The 21,600-nt window shown below is 45.1% G+C and overlaps 1 protein-coding gene and 1 non-coding gene across 5 annotated transcripts; one reads left to right on the top strand and one right to left on the bottom strand.

The window, feature by feature from the left end:
- Window positions 1–1,941: 1,941 nt before the first annotated feature.
- On the bottom strand, window positions 1,942–2,104 carry LOC118641034. The gene has a single exon (XR_004961503.1). It is a non-coding gene; the product is annotated as a U1 spliceosomal RNA (small nuclear RNA).
- Window positions 2,105–4,743: 2,639 nt separating this feature from the next.
- ZSCAN2 (zinc finger and SCAN domain containing 2) lies at window positions 4,744–21,498 on the top strand. 4 transcript variants are annotated; one of them, XM_036277946.1, is made up of 3 exons: window positions 4,744–4,858; window positions 7,278–7,795; window positions 17,615–21,498. In XM_036277946.1, exons 2-3 carry the CDS (start codon window positions 7,381–7,383, stop codon window positions 19,054–19,056), a joined length of 1,857 nt encoding a protein of 618 aa, XP_036133839.1. In that variant the 5' UTR covers window positions 4,744–4,858; window positions 7,278–7,380; the 3' UTR covers window positions 19,057–21,498. The 4 variants fall into 4 exon arrangements, with proteins under 4 accessions (XP_036133839.1, XP_036133841.1, XP_036133842.1 ...); XM_036277948.1 differs by having other exon boundaries at window positions 4,760–4,858; window positions 7,282–7,795; XM_036277949.1 differs by lacking the exon at window positions 4,744–4,858 and adding an exon at window positions 4,969–5,056.
- Window positions 21,499–21,600: the final 102 nt, after the last annotated feature.

Raw genomic sequence — 21,600 nt, 5'->3', positions numbered from 1 at the left:
AGAGGCCAGATGCTTCAGTGCCTGATAGTGATGGTGAAAAAAATACAGATGAAAGTTCAGATAGCAAATCTTCTTTTAGTGACTAAGCTTAATTTTTATAACAATTACATATATACATATGTAGGTATGAGTTTGCATTCTATCAGAAAGAGAGCCTGAACTTGAAGTCTTTGTCAATAAAAACATCAAATGGCCAAATATCCATCACCAATCTTCTTCTGTGTTAAAAATAATGATGACGACGATGATAATGATGATGATAAAGCATTTGAAACCTGGCAAAAAAAATTTTTTTCAATTATCCAATAATGAGAGATTTTAAAAAAGTATTTTAATTACTTTTCATAAGGACCCAATAAGTTAAGCTTCTGTATCTTGCTTGCTGCTGGTCGTGATATAGCAGGCAGTTAGACATGAGCAGAGTTGGAACCACAGGCCAGGTACCAAGGCTGGTGCTGTGGTAGTGGAATTTGAAGGACTGCCCTACAGGGTGACATTGATTTGAATGTGCATAGAGTGACATCTTGTGGCACCTAAGAGCAATTGCAGATACAGTTACAGTCGAGTTGAAGACAATGCTTTGGGGTTTTCCCCATAGGTGTGAGTGTTCACAGAGCTGCTTTGTGTGTTACATGTATTGTTTTAATTGTCATTTAAATTTCACTTCATGAAGATTTAATTTTCATTTCATGAATGTTTGAGAAATGTTTTATGTCTAGATGATTTTAATCTCATTTTCTATGGCTGATTGTTCATATCTTCTTCCCATTTTTTTTTTCCTTTTTATTGAATTACTGGGTTGTTCTTCCCATTTTTGAAATTGAATTTACTCATAAGAGCTCTTTGTCACTGAAACGGCTATTTATGCAGTTTTATTATTATTATTATTAATATTTTTTTGTATGTGCCCTAGCGGGAACTGAACCTGGGACTTTCTCGTCCGCAGGACGATGCTCCAACTGCTGAGCCAAACCGGCCAGGGCTTCAAGCTTTTGCTAAAGGTTACATCATATATTTTTTCTCTTTCCAATGGTCAACTAACTGTTCTAGTGATAATTTTCTTCCTATGAACTAAGCAACCTAGGGACTCTGTGTGTGTGTGTGCGCGCGCTTGCTTGCTTGCTTGCTTGTATTTAAACTTCCTTCCAGTCTTTAAAAGAATGTTTTTCCTTTATTAATTTTTAGAGAGAGAGGAAGAAAGAGTGAAAGAGAGTAGAAACATCGATGATAGAGAACATCAATTGCCTGCCTCCTGCATGCCCCCCACTGGGGATCGGGCCCACATCCTGGGCATGTGCCCTGACCAGGAATTGAACGTGCGACTTCTTGGTGCATGGGTCGATGTTCAACCACTGAGCCACATCGGCTGGGCTTTTTTTTTTTTAATGAATTTTTAGAGAGAGAGGAAGGGAGAGGGAGAGAGAGTTTCCTTCCAATCTTTATAATTAGTTTTTGTTTGTGATAGACATTGAAATTTCTGAAGCTAAATCCCCTCGAAAACACACCCTTTCTCAAACCACCCCTGTGCCACTAGTGCCTCTGGGTCCTGGCAGCACCACCTCACATTGGGGTTGCCTCCTGGTCACTCCGTCCAGCCCAGAGCACCCTTGTGTCTTCCCAGAAATATCCCTGAATAGAGCCGTTCAGAACAGGGCATGGGAACCGGCCGGAGGCTGTGAATCCATTCTTCTCCTTGGCACAAAAAGGCTAAAGAAGCCCAGGCCAGCCCAGGACATCTGAGAAAGAAAAAAGCCAGCATCTCTCGAGGAGCAACACAAAGTCCAAAGGACTTCCCTCTGTCACACTAAATAAATACAAACCACTCATAAGAAAGAAAGAAAAAAAGAAAGAAACAGGAAAAGATACAGCCTTGGGGGATTAAAAAAAATTCTATTCTAAAAAAAAAAAAGTCCTGCTTTATTTTTTTATTTTTTTTAAATTCAGGGTAGAGTGCAAGTACAGTCCCGCACTACCACAAATTAAGCTGTCGAGTTTCCCACATTTGAGGGAATCTCAGGGACCAGCACATCTGGAGTGCAATGGTAAGCCTGGCCCGGAGAAAACCACCTTCGTGATCATGGTATCTCCCCTACCGGGTAATATTTAGCTTCTTTTTACATGGGGTGGGTGTGTGACTTAGGCCCAGCCTACTAAATACTCTCCCTGGATTGGAGCCCCAAGAGGAAGGCAGGCGAACAGGCAGCACCAGGACTCACAGGTGGGTAGGCTGGACTGTTTCTGCTACGAGATTTTTGCTGTGGTTCATGGGGCCTTACTCTGTTTCTTGGTCCCCAACTTTTCAATCCTTTAGCTCTCATTTACACTGTGAGTTCCCTGATATTAAGTAAGTCCCTTTCACTTAAGTTAGCCAGAGTAGTTCTCTGAAGCTTTTATTTATTGTTTGTTAATCCTCACCTGTGGATAATTTCCCCCCATTGATCTTTAGAGAAAGTGGAAGGGAGGGGGGAGGGAGAAAGAGAGAGGAGAGAGAAATATCGATGTGTCTCTATCACATCAGTTGGTTGCCTCCTGCAGGCACTCTGACTGGGGCCAGGAATCGAGCCAAACCTCCAAACCAGGTATGTGCCCTTGACCGGGAATCGAACCTGCAACCCTTTGGTGAGTAGGCTGATGCTCTAACCATTTAGCAACCCCAGTTAGGGCTCTCTAAAGCTTCTAATCATGACTGCTCATTGGTAGAACAGAGCCTCTGTCATCCCTATGGTTTGGAGAAAGGAATCAACTGCAGGAGCAGTCCTACTCACTAAATGGGGCTATGGTTCTAGGCTCGGTTTGCTACCCTAGGCTGGTCATAGGGCACTGGATTAGGGACCAGGTTATGGCAGGAATTGGTCTTAAATACAACTTATTGTCTATCTAAACCCACGACAATTGACATTGGCCAGGACCAACTTTTTGGAGAATGAGGCCCAGGGCAGAGATGGCTGACTTCAGGATTTTCCTGTAACAAGACCGTGCCTTTCTTGTGGTCCAGGGCTGACTTACGATAAATAGAAGCAGAGGTAAATGAACTCTTAGACCGCTGGAAAGTTTCAACTTTATCCCCACCCCAAACCCAACCAAACATCTTTTCCCTTTTGTGTAAACTTACATCCCTAGTGAGGATGGAAAAGTGGAGAAACAAATCTTTGTTAATATTTGATCAACTCTAGAATCATCATCCTCAGGCATCTTGGAGATCTTGCACTCTAGGAATGCTGACTGCTTGCTGGAGAGGTGATGGCAGGGAATTCTGCATTCAGGCCCTTGGTGCAGACTTCTCTGGCGAGCCTGGAGGTGGCGCTGTTTGCATGTGGTCACTTTGGGCTAATAAATCAAGACACTACTAGGGACCTAGGATTTAATAGCGGAACGTCACTTTGCAGCTTTATACTTCGATTAGTTAAAGGGATTATAATTAGTGAAAAATGAGTGAAATTCAAATAATCATTGGAATGGTGCAAAGAACTTTCTAAGAATCACACAACACTCAGAAGTTATAAAAAGACAACATTAACAAAATTAACGTCGTAAAAATGTCCAAGTCCTGTATTAGAAACAAAACAAAAAACAAACCAGCATAAAGGAAACAAACAAAAAAACTGATCCCTGACCGGTTTGGTTCAGCGGTTAGAGCGTCGGCCTGCGGTCCAGAGAGATCCAGGTTTGGTTCCCACTAAGGGCACATACAAAAAAACAAAACAAAACAAAAAACTGAGAAAACAGCAGTTTCGGTGACAAAGAGCTCTTATGGGTAAATTCAGTGTAAAAAACGGGAAGAAGATATGAACAATCAGCCTTAGAAAATGAGATTAAAATCACCAATAAACATAAAACATTTCTCAAACATTCATGAAATGAAAATTAAATTGTCATGAAGTGAAATTTAAATGAAAATTAAAACAATAAATGTAGTCATTTGTGTGTGCCTCCGATAATTGCTCTGTACAGACATATGATTTTTCTATCACAGGTGTTTAAGAGTGTCTCTCTCTCCGTTCTTACGTTTTTTCCTTGGATTTTCAGGCAGTTTCTTACTTGTCATACAGCGTCGGGCAGCCTTTTCTTCAAGAATGCCAAGCTTGAGAACATCAGGGTACAGGACCACCTCCCATCGGCAACGGGAGGCGTCGAAAGGTGTGCAGAGGGCGGTGTCTCTGCCGGGGGAGTTGCCGACGGAGACAGACGAAAGAACGGGAGTTTCTGGCAGAGGAGACTGGACGAGGCATCCTTTTTTTGAACACCACGTTTGAAAACAGGTGTGTGCAAAGGCCAGGTGCACCTGCAAGTTGGAGGAGGAGGTGCTAGGCTCGGGCGACAGGGGTTTTTTATTATGCAGATGCCTTTCCTCCTCCGGAGCAGCTCTTGCCGTCGAGGGGCCTACCAACAGCTGAAAAGGACTTTGAAGTCCCTCCCTTTAACTTTCACTATTCATTGACAAATATACGAAAGCCTTAAGTGTAATGACCCGTTCCAGGTCACAGCTCTGGCCAACACTCGGGTCCTGGGGGCCAGTCCGCGGATGTTCTGCCTCTGGCACCGCCCACACTCTTCACCCCAAACTCTGCTCCCAGGCCCGCAGCCCGGGTGGTCTGGGTGGATGGACTACATCTCCCACAATGCTTCGGGCCCCGCCGCCTTCCCGCCGCCGGCCGAGCGCCGTATCCGCCAATAAGAAAGCAGAGTTCCAGGGGCCGTTCTCGGCAGCCAGTCAGAGCAGTTGGGGGAGGGCTTCTACCGTCCATTGTTCTCGGTGCCCCTCGGGCCGGAGCCGTCGTGACTCCAGAGGGGCCGGGCCGTTCCCGGGGGGCGTTTGCACGCGGAGCCGCCGCCGGAATAGGATCTGGTCTCCGGAGAGGTGAGCCCGGGGAAACAGGCCTGGAGCCTCGAGGCCCAGGGGAGCAGCGCGAGGCGTGGGAATAGCGGGCCTGTAGCCAGTGCCGGCAGCCTGCTGGGGGAGGGGCGTCGGGGGCGCTCTCCGCGGCCGGCGGACTCGGGCGGTCTCGGTTTACGCGCTGGTCCTCTCGGCGAACACAGCCGGGCTCTTCTCCCAGCGGTGAGCTCCTTGCATATCCAACCGGGGCGCAGGGTTTGGACTGGACGACATCCCGCGCAGCTCCTCGTTTTACATAAGGGGAGACTGAGCTCTCAGGGGGCGTGTCTTGCCCCGGGTTACGCAGAGAATTAATTAGCTTACTAGGAACAGTTTTCCCGGGTTCATAAATGAGAGTTCTGTTATCCCTAGTTTCTTCAAGTCATTGTAAATACACACTGGGAACTTCGGTTTCTATACTAGCATTTCTATATTGTTCTTTATTTAAAGTTTTTTCTTCCCCCCTTTTCCCTTTTTTTTGGGGGGGGGTGTTAATATGAGTCTTTGTGATATAGTGATGATTTTTTAACACAGTTTTTCATTGCTTTTGTAGTCTTTAAATATTTTGTAACTTCATTGCTCTCAACATCTTGTAGAATTTCTGTCCAGGTCTTTTCCCCCACCTTGTTTGTGTGTGTGTATGCCTTTTTTTTTTTTTAAATCCTCACCTGAGGACATTTTTCGATATTTTGTTCAGATAGAGTGGAAGGGAGAGAACGAGAGAAACATCGACGTGAAAGGGACACATCGCATGGTTGCCACCCACACGACCCAACCAGGGCCGTGGACAAACTGCAACCGAGGTGCTTCCCCCCAGCAGGAACCGAACCTGGGTCTCTCCAGACCTCAGGCTGACGCTCCAACCACTGAGCCAAACCTGCCAGGGCATTTGTATGCATTTTTAAAGGTAATTGGGGTCATACTATAACTGATTTTAATGCCTTGCTGGTTTTGTTTTTATCCCTAATTTTCATATTGTGAGGATTATCTTAAATCTTTAATGATTACTAATCTTTGTCAGCATAACTTAAAAAATATTTTAAAGTACATACAGCAGAGTGCACAAATCTTAAATTTCATAAGTATGCTCTTGTGCAACCATTGTCAAATGAAAATATAGAACATTCCCAGCACCCCAGAAGGCTCCTTTGAGCCCATTCTCGGTCAGTACCTCCCAAAGGTAGCCATTATTATATCAGCATAGTTTTAAATATATTTTATTGTATGGATATGTCATAACTTATTTATTTATATATATTTTAAACATTTTTTTCTTTATTGATTTTTAGAGAGAGAGGGAGAGAGAGAGAGAAATATCAATGAGAGAGAACATCAACTGGCCGCCTCCTGCATGCCCCCCACTGGGGATCAGGCCCACAACCTGGGCATGTGCCCTGACCAGGAATCGAACTGGTGACCTCTTGGTGCATGGGTCAACAACACTCAGCCACTGAGCCACACCAGCTGGGCAGATATGCCATAATTTATTAACTGTTCCCCTGTTGCTGGGTTTTTAATGTCAATTTTTTTTTTTTTTTTCTGATTAGAAAGAATGCTATGGTTGGATGTCCTTGCAAATAAATTTCTCTTTGTAAAGATGGTTATTCATAAAAGATAAATTCCCAAGGGGCCAAGGCTTGATTGAAGAGTCTGAACATTTTGCCCAACTAGTGTGGCTCAGTGATTGAGTGTCCACACATGCACCAAGAGGTCGCAGGCTTGATTCCCAGTCAAGGCACATGCCCAGGTTGTGAACCAGTCCCCAGTAGGGGGCATGCAGGAGGCAGCCAGCCAATGTTCTCTCTCATCAGTGTTTCTGTCTTTCTCGCCCTCTCTTTTCCCCTCTCTAAAATAAAAAAATCAATAAAGAAAAAATATTTTTTAAAAAAAGAACTAATGTTTAAAAGAGTCTGAACATTTTAAAACTTCATACTTTAAAATATGACAATACAGTTGAGACATTGTCTTCCTTCCAGTGAGGCTCAAAGTCTCTTGACATCTGATTCATTGCTAATCCTTAAGATGTCCCCATAAAATAAGAAGGATGGATAGTATTATCTTTATTTAGTGGTGGTCAGTGAGGTTCAGTCTGTTAGGTCAGGGTTACTCTGCAGCAAGTCTGAACTGACTTAGGGCAGGATAACTCAGTTCTGGATTCTTGCAAGTACTTTGGTCTTTTAGAAAGAAAAATGCTACATATTTTGTGCTTTTGATTCTTCTTAACTTCTCTTGCCATAGAGACAGATGGGTTTTCAGGGAAAAGCCATTTTTCCTTTAAGAGGGACAGGAAACGTGTGTTGATTTGCGGATGTAAGAATCACTTAGTGGCCTGACCCAGGCTACTGAGTTAGAACATATTAGGACAGTTTACTTATTGATTCTGATTTTCTTTCTCATTTCTCAGCTAGGCTCCTTGTTGAAATTTGAGGACGGAGGTACCTTTTCAGAGAGCCTGGCTGGACTAAAGTTAAAGACTAGAAGCCTGTGTGACTGCCGCAAGAACGTGGATGATGGCTGCGGAGGTACCGAGAGTAACCACTCCCCTGAGTCCCTTGGTCCAGGTACCTCAAGAGGAAGATGAGCAGGAGGAGGAAGAGGAGGAGGTCACCACCATGATCCTGGAGGACGACTCTTGGGTACAGGAAGCTGTGCTGCAGGAGGATGGCCCTGAGTCCGAGCCCTTTCCTCAGAGTGCTGGCAAGGGCAGCCCCTGCGAGGAGGCAGCTGGAGGGCCACAGGGTGCACTCGGCCGCCTTCGAGAGCTCTGTCGGCGCTGGCTGAGGCCAGAGGTACACACCAAGGAGCAGATGCTGACGGTGATGCCAAGGGAAATTCAGGCCTGGCTGCAAGAGCATAGGCCCGAAAGCAGCGAGGAGGCAGTGGCCCTGGTGGAAGACTTGACCCAGACCCTTCGGGACAGTGGTGAGATGCCAAAACTCATAGGGAGAGGGTGGGGACACCTTTCGAGGTAGAGGAGGAGAAGGTGGTATCCAGGACAGTTTTGGACGGCCCCATCCCTCTACATTATCTATGGAAAATCAGCACATTGTCACCTTTTTAAAGTCCCTGGGGTGCAATGACATTTCCAGAATTTCAGTGTAGAAGGGGCTTAGAGGAGTATTCTTGGAACTGTGTTTGCGTAGTAAGCATGGTTTCACTTCTGTGTTTATTCTGAGTGGTTAGGAAGCGGATGGAGGTTTTTGGGGGAGCAGCTGATGACCCTATAAATCACCCCTTGGCACCTTCACTTGGTTGTGCAATAAACATCCAAATATTTGAAGTTTTCCAGCAGTTAGAAAAACCAAATCCTAGTTTTAAAAAGTGATTATTTTTATGAAACTAAGATGAATGGCGAGTAGACTAGCTAGTAATTAGGGGCTTTCCGTGGCATAAAGTCATGCTGGGTTCTTAAAAGAGAAATTACAAATTTGAGTTATTTGCAACAGTTAATGCATTTGTCTTCTGTGTGAGTAATACACTGAGGGATATAGGCATGCCATTTCACTACTCTGCTTTCATCCTACTCTTCACTGTAGGCTGGACTCCCTTGATTTCTAGATATTTTCTTCCTGTCTGTCTGCCCCTAGGACTGCTTCAGAACCCATGGGGAACAGCTGCCTGTTTGCTGATGAAGCTGTGGGAAGAGAGGGAGAGGTCAGAGAGGCTTCATGGAGCATGTAGAACTTGAGCAGGGGTTGCAGGCTCGGGTAGAATTTGGAAGGGTGCAGGGCAGGCGGAGGGGGTGGCATCCAAGGGGAACTGTGCTAAGCAGAGGCTCAGAAGGATGGACCAGCATGGCACAGTTCAGGTGGCAGTAAGAAAGGCTGGGTGACTGCAGTGGAAAGTGTGTGTTAGGAAGTAGAGTTTGGGGGAAGGGTGGGTGGAGGCTTGGCCTCAGCAGGTTCTTGAACTGGGGCCCGAGGGGCAGGGGAGGAAGCTGAGTTTGGCAACAGGATGTGGGTTTGATTAGAGTAAGGAGAGGCTGGAGGCAGGAGAGCAGCCAGGAAGCCACTTAGACATCAGGTGTGCAGGGGTTGGGCCAGGATGGTCACACAGTGGTAAGTGGTGGAGCCAGGACTCAAACTCCCGTCTGTTGCTGCTACATGTGTTGGGTAGATCCTAGGTTTTATCTGAAGCAAAAATACCTGGTATTTTTTGGTCTTGAAAAGTAACTTTTTTTTATGTGAGAGAGACACATCGATTGGTTGCCTCCCACATGATGCTTTAACGGCTGAGCCAGACTGGTCAGGGCTGAAAAGTAACTTAAAAAAAAAAAGTTTTTATTGATTTTTTTTTGGAAAGAGATAGAAACATTGACGTGAGAGAGAAACCGATCTGCTGCCTCCTGCACGCCCCCAATGGGGATCTAGGCTGCAACTTGGGCATGTGCCCTGACGGAATTGAACTGGGACCTCAAACATGGGACGATGCCCAATCCAGTGAGCCACGCTGGCCAGGCCTGAAAAGTAATTCTACTCTTCCTATTTAAAAAAATACCAAAACTTTTCATCCTACTCAACATATAACCTCTACTCTTTTTATCCAGCATGGGACTTTTGAACACATTTACCCAGTATGGTGGTTTAATATTGACTAACAGGCACCTCTAGGTGTTCACAGTGTCTTATCATCCCACTTGAGATTGGACCTCTACTAATAGGTTAAGGGGTAAAGCTCAGCTCTCTTGGTGAGTGTTTCCCACCTTTTAGTCCCTAGCCCTAATTTAGGCTCTTGGTATTTCTCTTGACCTCTTGCAGGAACCTCCAAAGGGAGGTTCAGCCTCTTTCCCCTTCATTACAGTTGCTCCACTCCTACCTGAGTGATCGGTCATTCTCCTGCTTAAAAAAGTCTTTGTCAGTTCTCCAGTGTCTCCAAATCTTTGTGAGTTCTCCAGCATCTCCAAATCCTTGTTCTGCTTGGAGGCCGTGGCCCTGTGAGACCTGGCTCAAATGGCCCTGCAGCTAGTTTTCCCTGGTCCCCTTGCCAAAGCTCCTGCTCCATTCAGACCTGGTCTTGCTGTTTCTTGAACATTCCTGTACTTTCTGGCATTCACCAGTGCTCCTGAATTTTGACTTGGAATGGTTTTGTCCCATCTCTATGTGATACTATCCTGATCATCCTTTGAATGTACAGACCCACTCCATAAAGCTGTCCTTACTTCCAGTCCCTCTTCCCTGTCCCCAGCTCCACCCACCTGGGAGCATCTCAGATCACCTTTGCTAGAAGTCTTCAGTGTATTTTGATTCTTCTTTTTGGCTTTTTATCCTATTCCACCTTGTTTTCTATTTCTGTGAACACTATCTTATTTTTTTTCTAGGAACCTATAAAATCCAAGAAGGCAAGGAACCTTTTTTTCTTTTTCTTTCTTTCTTCTTCTATCTGTAGAGAAATGGAGTTTGTCAAATTCAAACCTACTTTTGTCCAACAGGTGAGCCGAAGAGTCTTGGCTGACCTTTCCAGCATCCCCAGCATCACCTGGCTTTCTGTGGGCACAAGCGACAGTTTACCTACTTTGAGTTTGCTGCCCCAGCAGAATGCTCCCTTAGTGACAACAGATGAACAAATATAATCATTTTCTTAACAAGAAGGGGAGTGGAAAGTGTTAGAGGGTTGGAAAGGTGTATGTCTTTTTTTTTTTTTTATCCTCACCTGAGGACACTTTTGCATTTATCTTCAGAAAGAGCAGGCAGGCCCTGGCCGATTTGGCTCAGCAGTTAGAGCGTCGGCCTGCGGTCCTGAGAGACCCGGGTTCGGTTCCCGCTAAGGGCACGTACCTCGGTTGCAGTTTGTCCCCGGCCCTGGTCGGTCGATGTGTTCCTTTCATGTCGATGTTTGTCTCTCTCTCTCTCTCTGTTCCTCTCTCTCCCTCCCATTCTACCTGAACAAAAAATGGAAAAATGTCCTCGGGTGAGGATAAAAAAAAAAGAAAAGAGCAGGCGGGAAAGAAGGAGGAAGAGAGAGAGAAACATCGAGGGGAGAGACACATCCAGTGGTTGCCAGCCACACGACCCCAACTGGGGCCGGGGACAAACTGCAACCGAGATACGTGCCATTAGCGGGAACCGAACCCGGGACTCTCTGGTCCGCAAGCTGACGCTCTAACCGCTGAGCCACACTGGCCAGGGCAAGGTGTATGTCTTTTTAAAGCTATGATTCTCAGCTTCAAAACAAAGTCACTTTGAATTCACTTAAGTATTTGAAATGTATACCATACAGAAATAATTCTTAGAGAGATGTAATGTTATAATGTAAAATGTTTGGCAATCGTTCGATAAGAGAGTTCGTTGCTGTTTTTATCAGTGGTTAGTGTTTCAAGCAGACAGAGTCCAGCTGGAACGATGTTCCCAGTCACCCAGGTACGATCAGGTTCTTGCCAGGCTTTTCAGGCCAGAGCTCCCACGGGGAGAACCCAAGTCACAGCAGGAGAGCCTGAGCTGGACACAGGTTGTCTGAACCACTTCTGTATTTCAGGCCAGTGCCTCTGACCATGGTATTTAGACATAGCGATATGTCACAATCAGGTGGGAGGGGTTTTGCAAGAGTTTTGAGCCTGATCCACACTAAAGCACCACAGTGACCAATTTCATTGTTATAAATAAATTATAGTGAATTCAGGTTTATCACCATATTGACATCAGTTTTCCTCACACTCATTCTGATACATTTTCTAGCATGGGAGGGAAAGAGGAGGCCCCTGGCCTGGCAGGGGGACACACACAGCCCTCTGAACAGCCACAGGAGTGTGCTGTGCATGGGAGTCGAGTGTGTCGCAAGTTGGAAAGTACGAGAACCACTGGTTTAGATTGACGTCGACTGCAGCTTGTGTCTACTGACCTATGAGGGAAGAAGCCTTGTGGCAATTCAAGAACCATTCAGTGCATGGTATTTGGATAGTGGTCTAATCATTTTGAAACAATAAAATTGGATTCCTAGCCCTGGCCGGTTTGGCTCAGCGGTTAGAGCGTAGGCCTGCGGTCTGGAGAGACCCGGGTTCAGTTCCCGCTAAAGGCACGTACCTCGGTTGCAGTTTGTCCCCGGCCCTGGTTGGGTCATGTGGGTGGCAACCACTCGATGTGTCCCTTTCACGTTGATGTTTCTCTCTCTCTCCCTCTCACTCTATCTGAACAAAATATCAAAAAATGTCCTCAGGTGAGGACTAAGAGAAAAAAAAAAAAAAAAATTGGATTCCTATTCATTACCTACACAGAGACAGATTCCTCCTTCTCAAGTTATACGATATAAATTCAGTCTTACAAATTATCAGGAAAATACTCATTAAAGAAGAAACTTTTTTTTTTATCCTCACCCTAGGACATTTTTCTATTTTTTGAGAAAGAGGAAGAGAGAGAGAGAAACATTGACATGAAAAAGACACATCGAGTGGTTGCCACCCACATGACCCAACCAGGGCCGGGGACAAACTGCTACCGAGGTACGCGCCCTTAGTGGGAACCAAACCCGGGTCTCTCTGGACCACAGGCTGACGCTATAATCACTGAACCAAGCCAGCCAGGGTGCAAGAAACTTTTTTTTTTGCCTATTAGACCATTAGAAATTTAATAGTGTTTTGGCTATTGTACATAGTGTTGTAGTAAACATGGGGGTGCAGATCTCTCTTTGAGATAGAGATTTTGTTTTCTTAGGACATAGTGTACACCCAGAAGAGGGATTGTTGGGTCATATGGTAGTTCTATTTTTAATTTTTTGAGGAACCTCCACACTGGTTTCCATAGTGGCTGCACCAACTTACATTACCACCAACAATGCACAAGGGTTCCCTTTTCTCCATGTCCTTGCCAACACTTAATCTCTTGTAGTAATCCCTTCCTAATGTTTGTTTTGTACTGTTAAAGACACTTAAACTTCATTTACATGATTTGTCAACTTTATTTTATTTATTTATTTTTTTTATTCTCACCCGAGGACATTTTTCCATTTTTGTTCAGATAGAGAGGGAAGGAGGGAGGGAGGGGGGGCGGAGAGAGACAGAGAGACAGAGAGACAGAGAGACATCGATGTGAAAGGGACACATCAAGTAGCTACCTCCCACACAACCCCAATCGGGGCCGGGGATAAACTGCAACCGAGGTACGTGCCCTTAGCAGGAACTGAACCTGGGTCTCTCTGGACCGTGGGCCGACACTCCAACTGCTGAGCCAAACTGGCCAGGGCTGATTTGTCCATTTTAAATGATATCCTTTGAGGTCCCGGTATTACAGATCAGGCAATCAATGAACATATCCTATATTCCATCTTCTTTCCCCCAACCACAATTTTGATTAGAGTATTATTTCTGCATCGTTGTATAACATTTACATTCTCTTTTTAAAATATGTTTTTATTGATTTTAATGTTATTTAAAAAATTTTAAAAAATTTTTTTTCTTTATTGATTTTAGAGAGAGAGGAGAGGGAAAGAGAGATAGAAACAGTGATAAGAGAGAACATTGATTGGCCACCTCCTGCACACCCCCCACTGGGGATCAGGCCCACAAACTGGGCATGTGCCCTGACCAGGAATCAAACTGGTGACCTCTTGGTGCATGGGTCAGTGCTGAACTGAGCCACACTGGCTGGGCTATGTTATTATTATTATTTTTTAAATTTATTTTTTAGAGAGAGAGGAAGGGAGAGAGATAGAAACATCACTGTGAGAGATTGGCTTCTACACACCCCCTATTGGAGATCAAGCCCACAACCCAGGCATGTGTCCTGACCAGAAATCGAACCAGGACCTCTCAGTCCATGGAATGACACTCAGTCCACTGAGCCACACCGGCCAGGCTTACATTCTCTCTCTCTTTTTTTTTTTTGTGGACATGCCCCTGGCGGGAACCAAACCCGGGACTCTCTGGTCTGCAGGTCAATGCTCTACTGCTGAGCCAAACTGGCCAGGGTTACATTCTCTTTTAACATCCTAATTGCTATGGTTGTTTTAGACTTATATTCTAAAGTCATATGTATCAGGTGTTCATCCCCAATCTTTTTGCTGGAGTTCTCTTTATCTCTTGGTTGACTGAAATTCAGTCCTAATAGTTTCCTCTGGAAGGGCTCAGAGGACCAATATTCCGTGAAATTGTATATATTCAAAGCTGTTTGCCTATAAACCTTATACTTGAAGGACAGCTTTGTTGAACATAAAATCCTTGGCATACATTTTCTTCTCTTACATATCTGGTAGCTGTTGCTGCACTGTATCTGCTGGCACTGAGTGTTAGTGCACAGAAATCTGAGACCAGTTGGTTTTCTTCCCCCATATAAGAGATTTGATCTTATGCCTTTTTATCCCCTGGGTTAGTTTTCCTTGGCACACAATATACCTTTCAAGGTTTCTTACATCTTTATAGATTAAAGTATTTGTTCTATACTTTGGGCTTAGTTTCCTTTTTTTTGAGAACTCCAGGTATGTTTATCAGTTCTCTTTTGGTGTAACTTCTGTTTCTATATTCTCCTTAATTCTTTTCACCTCTTTCTTTGTTTCCACTTTGTTTTATTGCTTTTGTCATTTCACTCCTCCTGCGTTTCTGTACTTCCCAAGGTGTCTGTTTTCCTCTGTGTTTCTTCCCATTTTACTCATTTCTGGACTTTCCCCTCCTTTCCTTAGTTTTGCCAGCTTGCATTTCACTGTCTCACTGTCTCTTCCTCAAGTTCTACATGAGGGTCTTTCTTCACAGAGGTGGTTGCTTCATTTAACTATTTTTAATGGGTGAGAAACGGTCACTCTCTAGAATAGTGATTCGCATGGTTAATGCCTGAGAGTCAGAGGCACTCTCCTCCTGTGGCTCTTCTGTGTGATTCCGGTTGTAGCCTCACTTCCTTTTCTTTGAACAGAGAAGCCAGCCCTGCCTGCCCCAGCCCCAAAGGCACTGCTGCGCTCGAAGGCCAGTCCTTACCTTCAGGAAGTGACTTTCTCCCTGAGCTGTTCGAGATCTTCCCCTGAGTACTGTCCCTTTCCACACACTACTGTCCGTGCTTGTTCTCCCTTTTCCGCCCTCGCTGGCTCTGTCCAGTCTCTGCTGTTTTTAGAAGCCCTTACATGTATTAGTGTCTGCAAATTAATCCTAGTCCTGATCTCACTGAAATTCAGTTTAAGTTTTTGTTTTCCCTGTTGTTTCTGAGCTCATCCCAGAGCATACCAGGGGTTCTGGGTTTAAGGTAGTTAAACCTTTATTTTTTTTAATTTGAGCACTCTTTATTTTATTGTTGTTAATCCTCACCCTTTTCCATTGATCTTTTTTTTTTTAGATAGAGTGGAAGGGGGAGAGAGAGAGAGAGAAACATCAACTGGTTGCCTCCCGCACGACTGGGGCTGGGGATCGAACCTGCAACCCAGGTACATGCCCTTGGTCCTGGGGCTGACGCTTTAACCGCAGAGCGAAACCAGCCAGGGCAAGGCAGTAAAACCTTTAATAGCTAATGTCCCTACTCAGAAGAGAACAGTTTAAAGTCGTTTAAAAATGTGTTTGGTTGTATCAGCTTATAGAAAATAAGTCAGGCCCTGATTATAGAAGAGATGTGATGGCACAGGTGTGTGCTAGAAACTTGTAAGAAGTTTGAGGAGCCAGAGACCTGCTGGCCCTGGCCCAGTGGGAGCCTGCATTGTGCTCCTTATGCCTACATCCACCCCTGGAGATCTGTGGGACACGAGAGAGGGCAGTTACATGAGCTCACGGACTACCAGCAGCGTACGTTAATGTAAGCACAAAATATAATCATATGCCTATTCGCAAGTCTAAATACAATCTTAATATTGACTAAAGGCATGAGTGGAACCCAGGTTCTACCTGAAAGATGCACGCCAAATTTTATTGTGTGTATAAATGGAAATTACTTTAAGTCATAGAAACTAATCACTGAATTGAGCATTACTGTACATACAGTTTATTAGTTTTATTAATGGAAATGTCACTAGGGCCTTGTGTAATTATTTTGCTAATTGTCTTCCCTGCTATGGATAGATTTACTTTTCCAAGGGGGTGTTAGGTTTTAGAAATAATCAGGCTGTTGTCTTTATCGATAAATCACTGACTCATTTCTGTATATGCTACAGAATTGAAAAAAAAAAAAGAATTGAGGCCACCTTATAAAAATAGTGCACAAGAAAATTATAGTAAAAAATAAAATAATGGTAGGATAAAAAATGAAAGAACACAAATTACATGCTAAAAGAACATGCAGTGTTCTTGCTCTGAGTTTTTGGCTCCAAGCTTCCAAGCAGGCAACACAAAGATGAAGCCACAACCAGGGCCGTGAGGCAGACACAAATATGGTATTTTGGTCAAAGGGAGATTTCCTCCTTAGGCTCATCAAGAGGACATTGTGTGTTATAAACAATGTCGTCAACAACTTCCTGGCAGCGTTAATGTTCCTGGCAACCATACAGTACTAATGACACTCCTTAGAGTGTTTGTCACAATCGGCCAGAGCCATTAAACCAACACACAGTTCAGTGAACGGGTTCACTGGGGTCAGAACAGTGTGGTCTAGGCTCACAGCTTTCTGCTGCTCTGGCTTTATCCTGGGATAGATTTAATAGAGTCTCTAATCTAAGGAAGGGGTAGCATATTCTTCCACAAAACCTCCCTAGTGATTTCTTTCACCTAAATGTTTGGTAAGTATTGGGTAGGAGAGGGTTTGACAAGGTTCTAGAAGGTAGATATTTTGACTCTTTTTTTTTTTTTTTTTTAATGTTTTTATTGATTTTTTTTAGAGAGAGAGGAGGGGAGAGAGAGAGAGAAACATCAGTTTGAGAGAGAAACATCAATTGGCTGCCTCCTGCACGCCCCTTACTGGGGATCAGGCCAGCAACCCGGGCATGTGTCCTGACCAGGCATTGAACTAGGACCTCTCAATCCGTGGGACAGTGCTCAATCCACTGATCCACACTGGCTGGGCAGGAAGGTAGATACTTTGTGTTACAGATGGGAGGTCTATCTATAGGTGCTCTCTGCAGATAAAATTGAGGGCTTTTTAAACTGCCCATTTACTAGTTTCCAGTCATCTGGAGGATTACAAGAGTCCTTCTTGCAGGGGTCCTATCATCTTGTCTGTGTCTTACATGCCAACTAAGATTATAAACAGGAGACATATTTTAATGCAAATTATTATATAAACTCCTTTTGAAAGGAGAGTCAGCTATAGGGACATTTTTGTGATGCCAATAAAAATACTCATTCATCAGATTTAATTGAGCACCTACTAAGCATTAGGCACCATGGTGTGCACTGTGGTACCCCATTATTTTCCCTTGGTTAGGATCTTAAAATTCCTACTTGCCCTCATTTCCCAGTGGAGGAACAAGTAGAGACAGAACCCACAGCTTTAAGACTTAGAAATTCTGGGTGATTATCATACAGTTTGAGGCCTGGTAACTAGATAACCAGTTAGAAGGAAATAAGCCTGTTTTTTTTTTAAGTTGTAAGGATTCTTTAGCCTCTTTATTTTCACTAGAAGTTGAAATTTTAAAAATTTCTGCCCAGCCAGTGTGGCTCAGTGGATTGAGCATTGTCCCATGGCCTGAGAGGTCCTGGTCTGATTCCCAGTCAGGGAACATGCCTGGGTTGTGGGCTCGGTCCCCAGTAAGGGGCGTGCAGAAGGCAGCTAGTGAATGCTTCTCTCTGTCCCTCTCCCTTCCTCTCTCTCTAAACTAAAATAAATCTTTAAAAAAAAATTCCCTTGATTTTCTTTTCTCCTCATTACAGGGAACTGCATATAAATTGCATGTTTTTCTTAATTATTTTAGATTTTGAAATCCAGAGTGAAAATGGGGAGAACTCTAATCAAGACATATTTGAGGACGTGGAGTCACATGAGATCTTCTCAGAAATGCATGAAGGGGAAGGCATTCAGCAATCTGATTGGGAAAGTGACTTTGAGAGAGACTGTGGCTCCAGGAGGCCCCAGGGAAATGCCTCAAGTGAGGACCATGGGGATGTGCCATCACAGGGCAGGGACGCTGGACAGCTCATAGGCCTCCAGGGCACCTACCTGGGAGAGAAGCCCTATGAATGTCCCCAGTGCGGGAAAACCTTCAGCCGGAAATCCCACCTAATCACACATGAGCGGACCCACACAGGAGAGAAATACTACAAGTGTGACGAGTGTGGAAAAAGCTTTAGTGATGGTTCAAACTTTAGTAGACACCAAACGACTCACACTGGGGAGAAACCTTATAAATGCAGGGATTGTGGGAAAAGCTTTAGCCGGAGCGCAAACCTCATAACCCATCAGAGGATCCACACAGGCGAGAAACCCTTTCAGTGTGCTGAGTGTGGCAAGAGTTTCAGCAGGAGCCCCAATCTCATCGCTCACCAGCGAACCCACACAGGAGAGAAGCCATACTCATGCCCTGAGTGTGGCAAGAGCTTCGGCAACCGGTCCAGCCTTAATACACACCAGGGAATCCACACTGGAGAAAAGCCCTACGAATGTAAAGAATGTGGTGAAAGCTTTAGTTACAACTCTAACCTGATCAGACACCAGAGGATCCACACAGGGGAGAAACCATACAAATGTCCTGACTGTGGGCAGAGGTTCAGTCAGAGCTCAGCCCTAATCACCCACCGGAGAACTCACACAGGCGAGAAACCCTATCAGTGCGGTGAGTGTGGGAAAAGCTTCAGTCGCAGCTCCAATCTGGCCACACACCGCAGAACCCACCTGGTGGAGAAGCCCTATAAATGTGGGGAGTGTGGGAAGAGCTTCAGCCAGAGCTCCAGCCTGATCGCGCACCAGGGGATGCACACGGGTGAAAAGCCCTACGAGTGCTTGACTTGCGGGGAGAGCTTCAGCTGGAGCTCCAACCTCATCAAACACCAGAGGATTCACACGGGGGAGAAACCCTACAAATGTGGAGACTGTGGGAAGTGCTTCAGCCAGCGCTCCCAGCTGGTGGTACACCAGCGGACCCACACGGGCGAGAAGCCCTATGAATGCCTCATGTGTGGCAAGAGCTTCAGCCGGGGCTCCATCCTAGTCATGCACCAGAGAGCCCACTTGGGGGACAAGCCCTACAGGTGCCCCGAATGTGGGAAGGGCTTTAGCTGGAATTCAGTTCTCATTATACACCAGCGAATCCACACAGGGGAAAAGCCCTACAAATGCCCTGAGTGTGGCAAAGGCTTCAGCAACAGCTCCAATTTCATTACACATCAGAGAACTCATATGAAGGACAAGCTTTATTGAGGAAAAGTGAGGGGGCTGGCCTAGGAGAGGGAATTGTCAACTGCCCTCAAGTAGGAATGACTCATTAGAAGAGCCACTCTTCCTGATTGGTTTTGGGGGATTTGTGCCAGAATCTCACCACTGCTCATCCTCATTTCCAGGATCCCATCATCTTAGTGGTCGGAGCCAAAGCCCAAGAACAGTGTAGGACTGGAAGGTCGGAAAGCTGGGTCTCTTTCTGTTGTTTCATGGCTTGACTGGTTCTCTCTCTCTGATCCCTCTGTGCCCCAGTTTCCTCTGGTAGAACGGGGGAGTGTTTCTCCGTGTGGAACGCAGACAGCATGGCCCACATCCTGCGGAGTCCTCAGAGAAATCTGGAGATCTATTGGTGCAGCCTGGTGGTTATGCTGCCACTTTGCTGGGCTGAGGTGCCTTCGGCCCAAGCTACTAGCATTCCAGGCCCCTTGCTCATGTCAGTATCAGCTCTTCCTGGCTCTGCCCTGGGCTTAGATTTCAGGTCAGAGTGGAGAGATGTCTCTCGTTCTGAGTTACCACATGAAGGTAAAGTCCCTCTCTCTTTCTAGAAAGTGTCAAGAACACTGAAACACAGAGCTATGACCTGGTACCAGTGTCCCAGTAGCCTTTCCACTGAGAGGAGTTGACAGGGCCTGCCAGGGAAGGTGTAATAGGAAATTTACATGTCTGCTTTGTCTCTGCTGTTGTCCTGTGGTGAGTCAGCTGCCAGGCGGAATGCACTAGTTTTTGTGAGGCTTCCTTTTTGTGTGTGAAGGCGGAGACCCCCAGCTGTCTACCCTGGTGGATGGCGGTTTCTCTCTCATCGGGGTTTAGTGAAGTAGTCTTGCACTCTGCAGGGTGGGCTTGTGTCTTTACCCCACAGACACAAAGTTCCATAATCATTACTCTGCACTTTTCAGTTCTTCATTATGTTTTTGATTTTGTACATGCAGAACTAGAATTCTGTCCAGTAGCTTTTGTATACTAAGAATGTTATTTTTAAGGGAGTATTGGTTTTGAGGACACATCATCTGTCCTCTGGAGGGGTCTGGGCTTGAATCAAGAGTTGTCCTACAAAGGTTGCCCTTGCTTTAAGGGTGCTACCAGGGCTTTGTTCTTGGGTCCTTGAGCTTTGAAGCAGTAAAGATGGGGTGATAGCAGGTGAAGGGGTTTATTATGAGAAAAAGAGAATAGATAAGGTGTTTCTGCGTAATGTGAAACCTCCTCCTCCTGTGCATGGGGCCTTCGCTCAGAATGGGCCTTGGTTCTTATAGGATGGATGCTGAATGTTGCCTAATAAAGTAGAGTCCTATTCTTTCCCTGACTCTGTCTTTAAATGTGTGTTAAAAAACCTGAACTGGACTGTTGTTAGCAAACCCACCATCCCACCTCCTGCCTCTGACTGAAAATGGTCCAGGACCTTCAGGGAGTAAAAATCAGTTGCTTCAAAGAGCACACCTTTGGGTGAACCTAGATCTGTATGCTTGACCAGTGCACACACCTTTCCAGTGTCCTTTGCCAACTCTACATCCAGTCTGCCAACCAAGACTTGGAGTGGCAGCTTTGGCTAAGGAGCCGGGTGGCCTGAATCATTTCTATCCAGAATCAACTAATATAGACACAAGGTTTCTGACCTAGACAGTGACCATTGTTAAACCAAACCACATTGGCTGTGAAATCCCCATCATTAATTCTATCACCGTGCTAGGTTGTGAACAGGAAGTCCCATGGCCTGTCTTCATAAAGTTTTACTAGAAGAAAGATTCCCACCACTTCTTCCATGAGACCTTCCCTGCAATTTTCTGGCAGGCCTGACCCTGCCTATAACCCCTACCCTCTCCAACATCAGTGCCTGTGACTCTGTTACACATCTCTCTTTCTCTTTTCCCCCGCAATTTTTCAAAATTGATTTTAGAGAGAGAAAAACATCAATTTGTCATTCCACTTATTCATGCACTGAGGTCCCAAACTCTGTCTCCAGCACCCAGCTCAGGGCCTGGGATACCACAGTAACTCAGTAAACTTTTGCCAACTCAGTTCTCTTCAGGGAGATATATATAAAATGCAGAGGCAGGTGGAGTCTGAAATTCTGACTTGGAAAATGGATTAGGTTTCCTACACTCTCCTTTGGTAAGACGATACACGTAAGTTAGTTTTAACTTCAGTGCCTTCTCACCTAAGTTGTGATCTGCTTTTGGTGAGTGGAGACAAAGCTGAAGACATTTATTAAAACCAACCAACCAGTATCCTAATGAAACAACATACAGTATATTGAAATATCACAGATCATCAAAAGCTAGTGAAAAACCAGTGGTGTGGATAGAATCTTGGGAGCTGGACAGACCTGGTTCTAGACATACTTGTGCCACTAACCACACATTGTCATTCTCTTTTTTAAAAATAGGTTTTCATTGATTTTTTTAGAGGAAGGGGGAGAGAGATAGAAACATGGATGTGAGAGATGTTGGTCGGCTGCTTCCTGGGGATCGAGCCTACAACCTGGGCATGTGCCCTGACCAGGAATTGAACCGGGACCTCTCAGTCCTTGGG

The sequence above is a fragment of the Molossus molossus genome, unplaced genomic scaffold (assembly GCF_014108415.1).
Source record: "Molossus molossus isolate mMolMol1 unplaced genomic scaffold, mMolMol1.p scaffold_m16_p_24, whole genome shotgun sequence".
Lineage (NCBI taxonomy): Eukaryota > Metazoa > Chordata > Mammalia > Chiroptera > Molossidae > Molossus > Molossus molossus.
The sequence above is the reverse complement of the archived record's forward strand: the minus strand, read 5'-3'. Positions and strand labels throughout refer to the sequence as shown.

Excerpts from the sequence above, each read along its gene's own strand:
- ZSCAN2 (XM_036277946.1), top strand. The coding sequence starts at position 7,381 with ATGATGGCTGCGGAGGTACCGAGAGTAACCACTCCCCTGAGTCCCTTG. Across the intron at positions 7,796-17,614 it reads CCAGACCCTTCGGGACAGTG|ATTTTGAAATCCAGAGTGAA; the intron begins GTGAGATGCCAA and ends TAATTATTTTAG.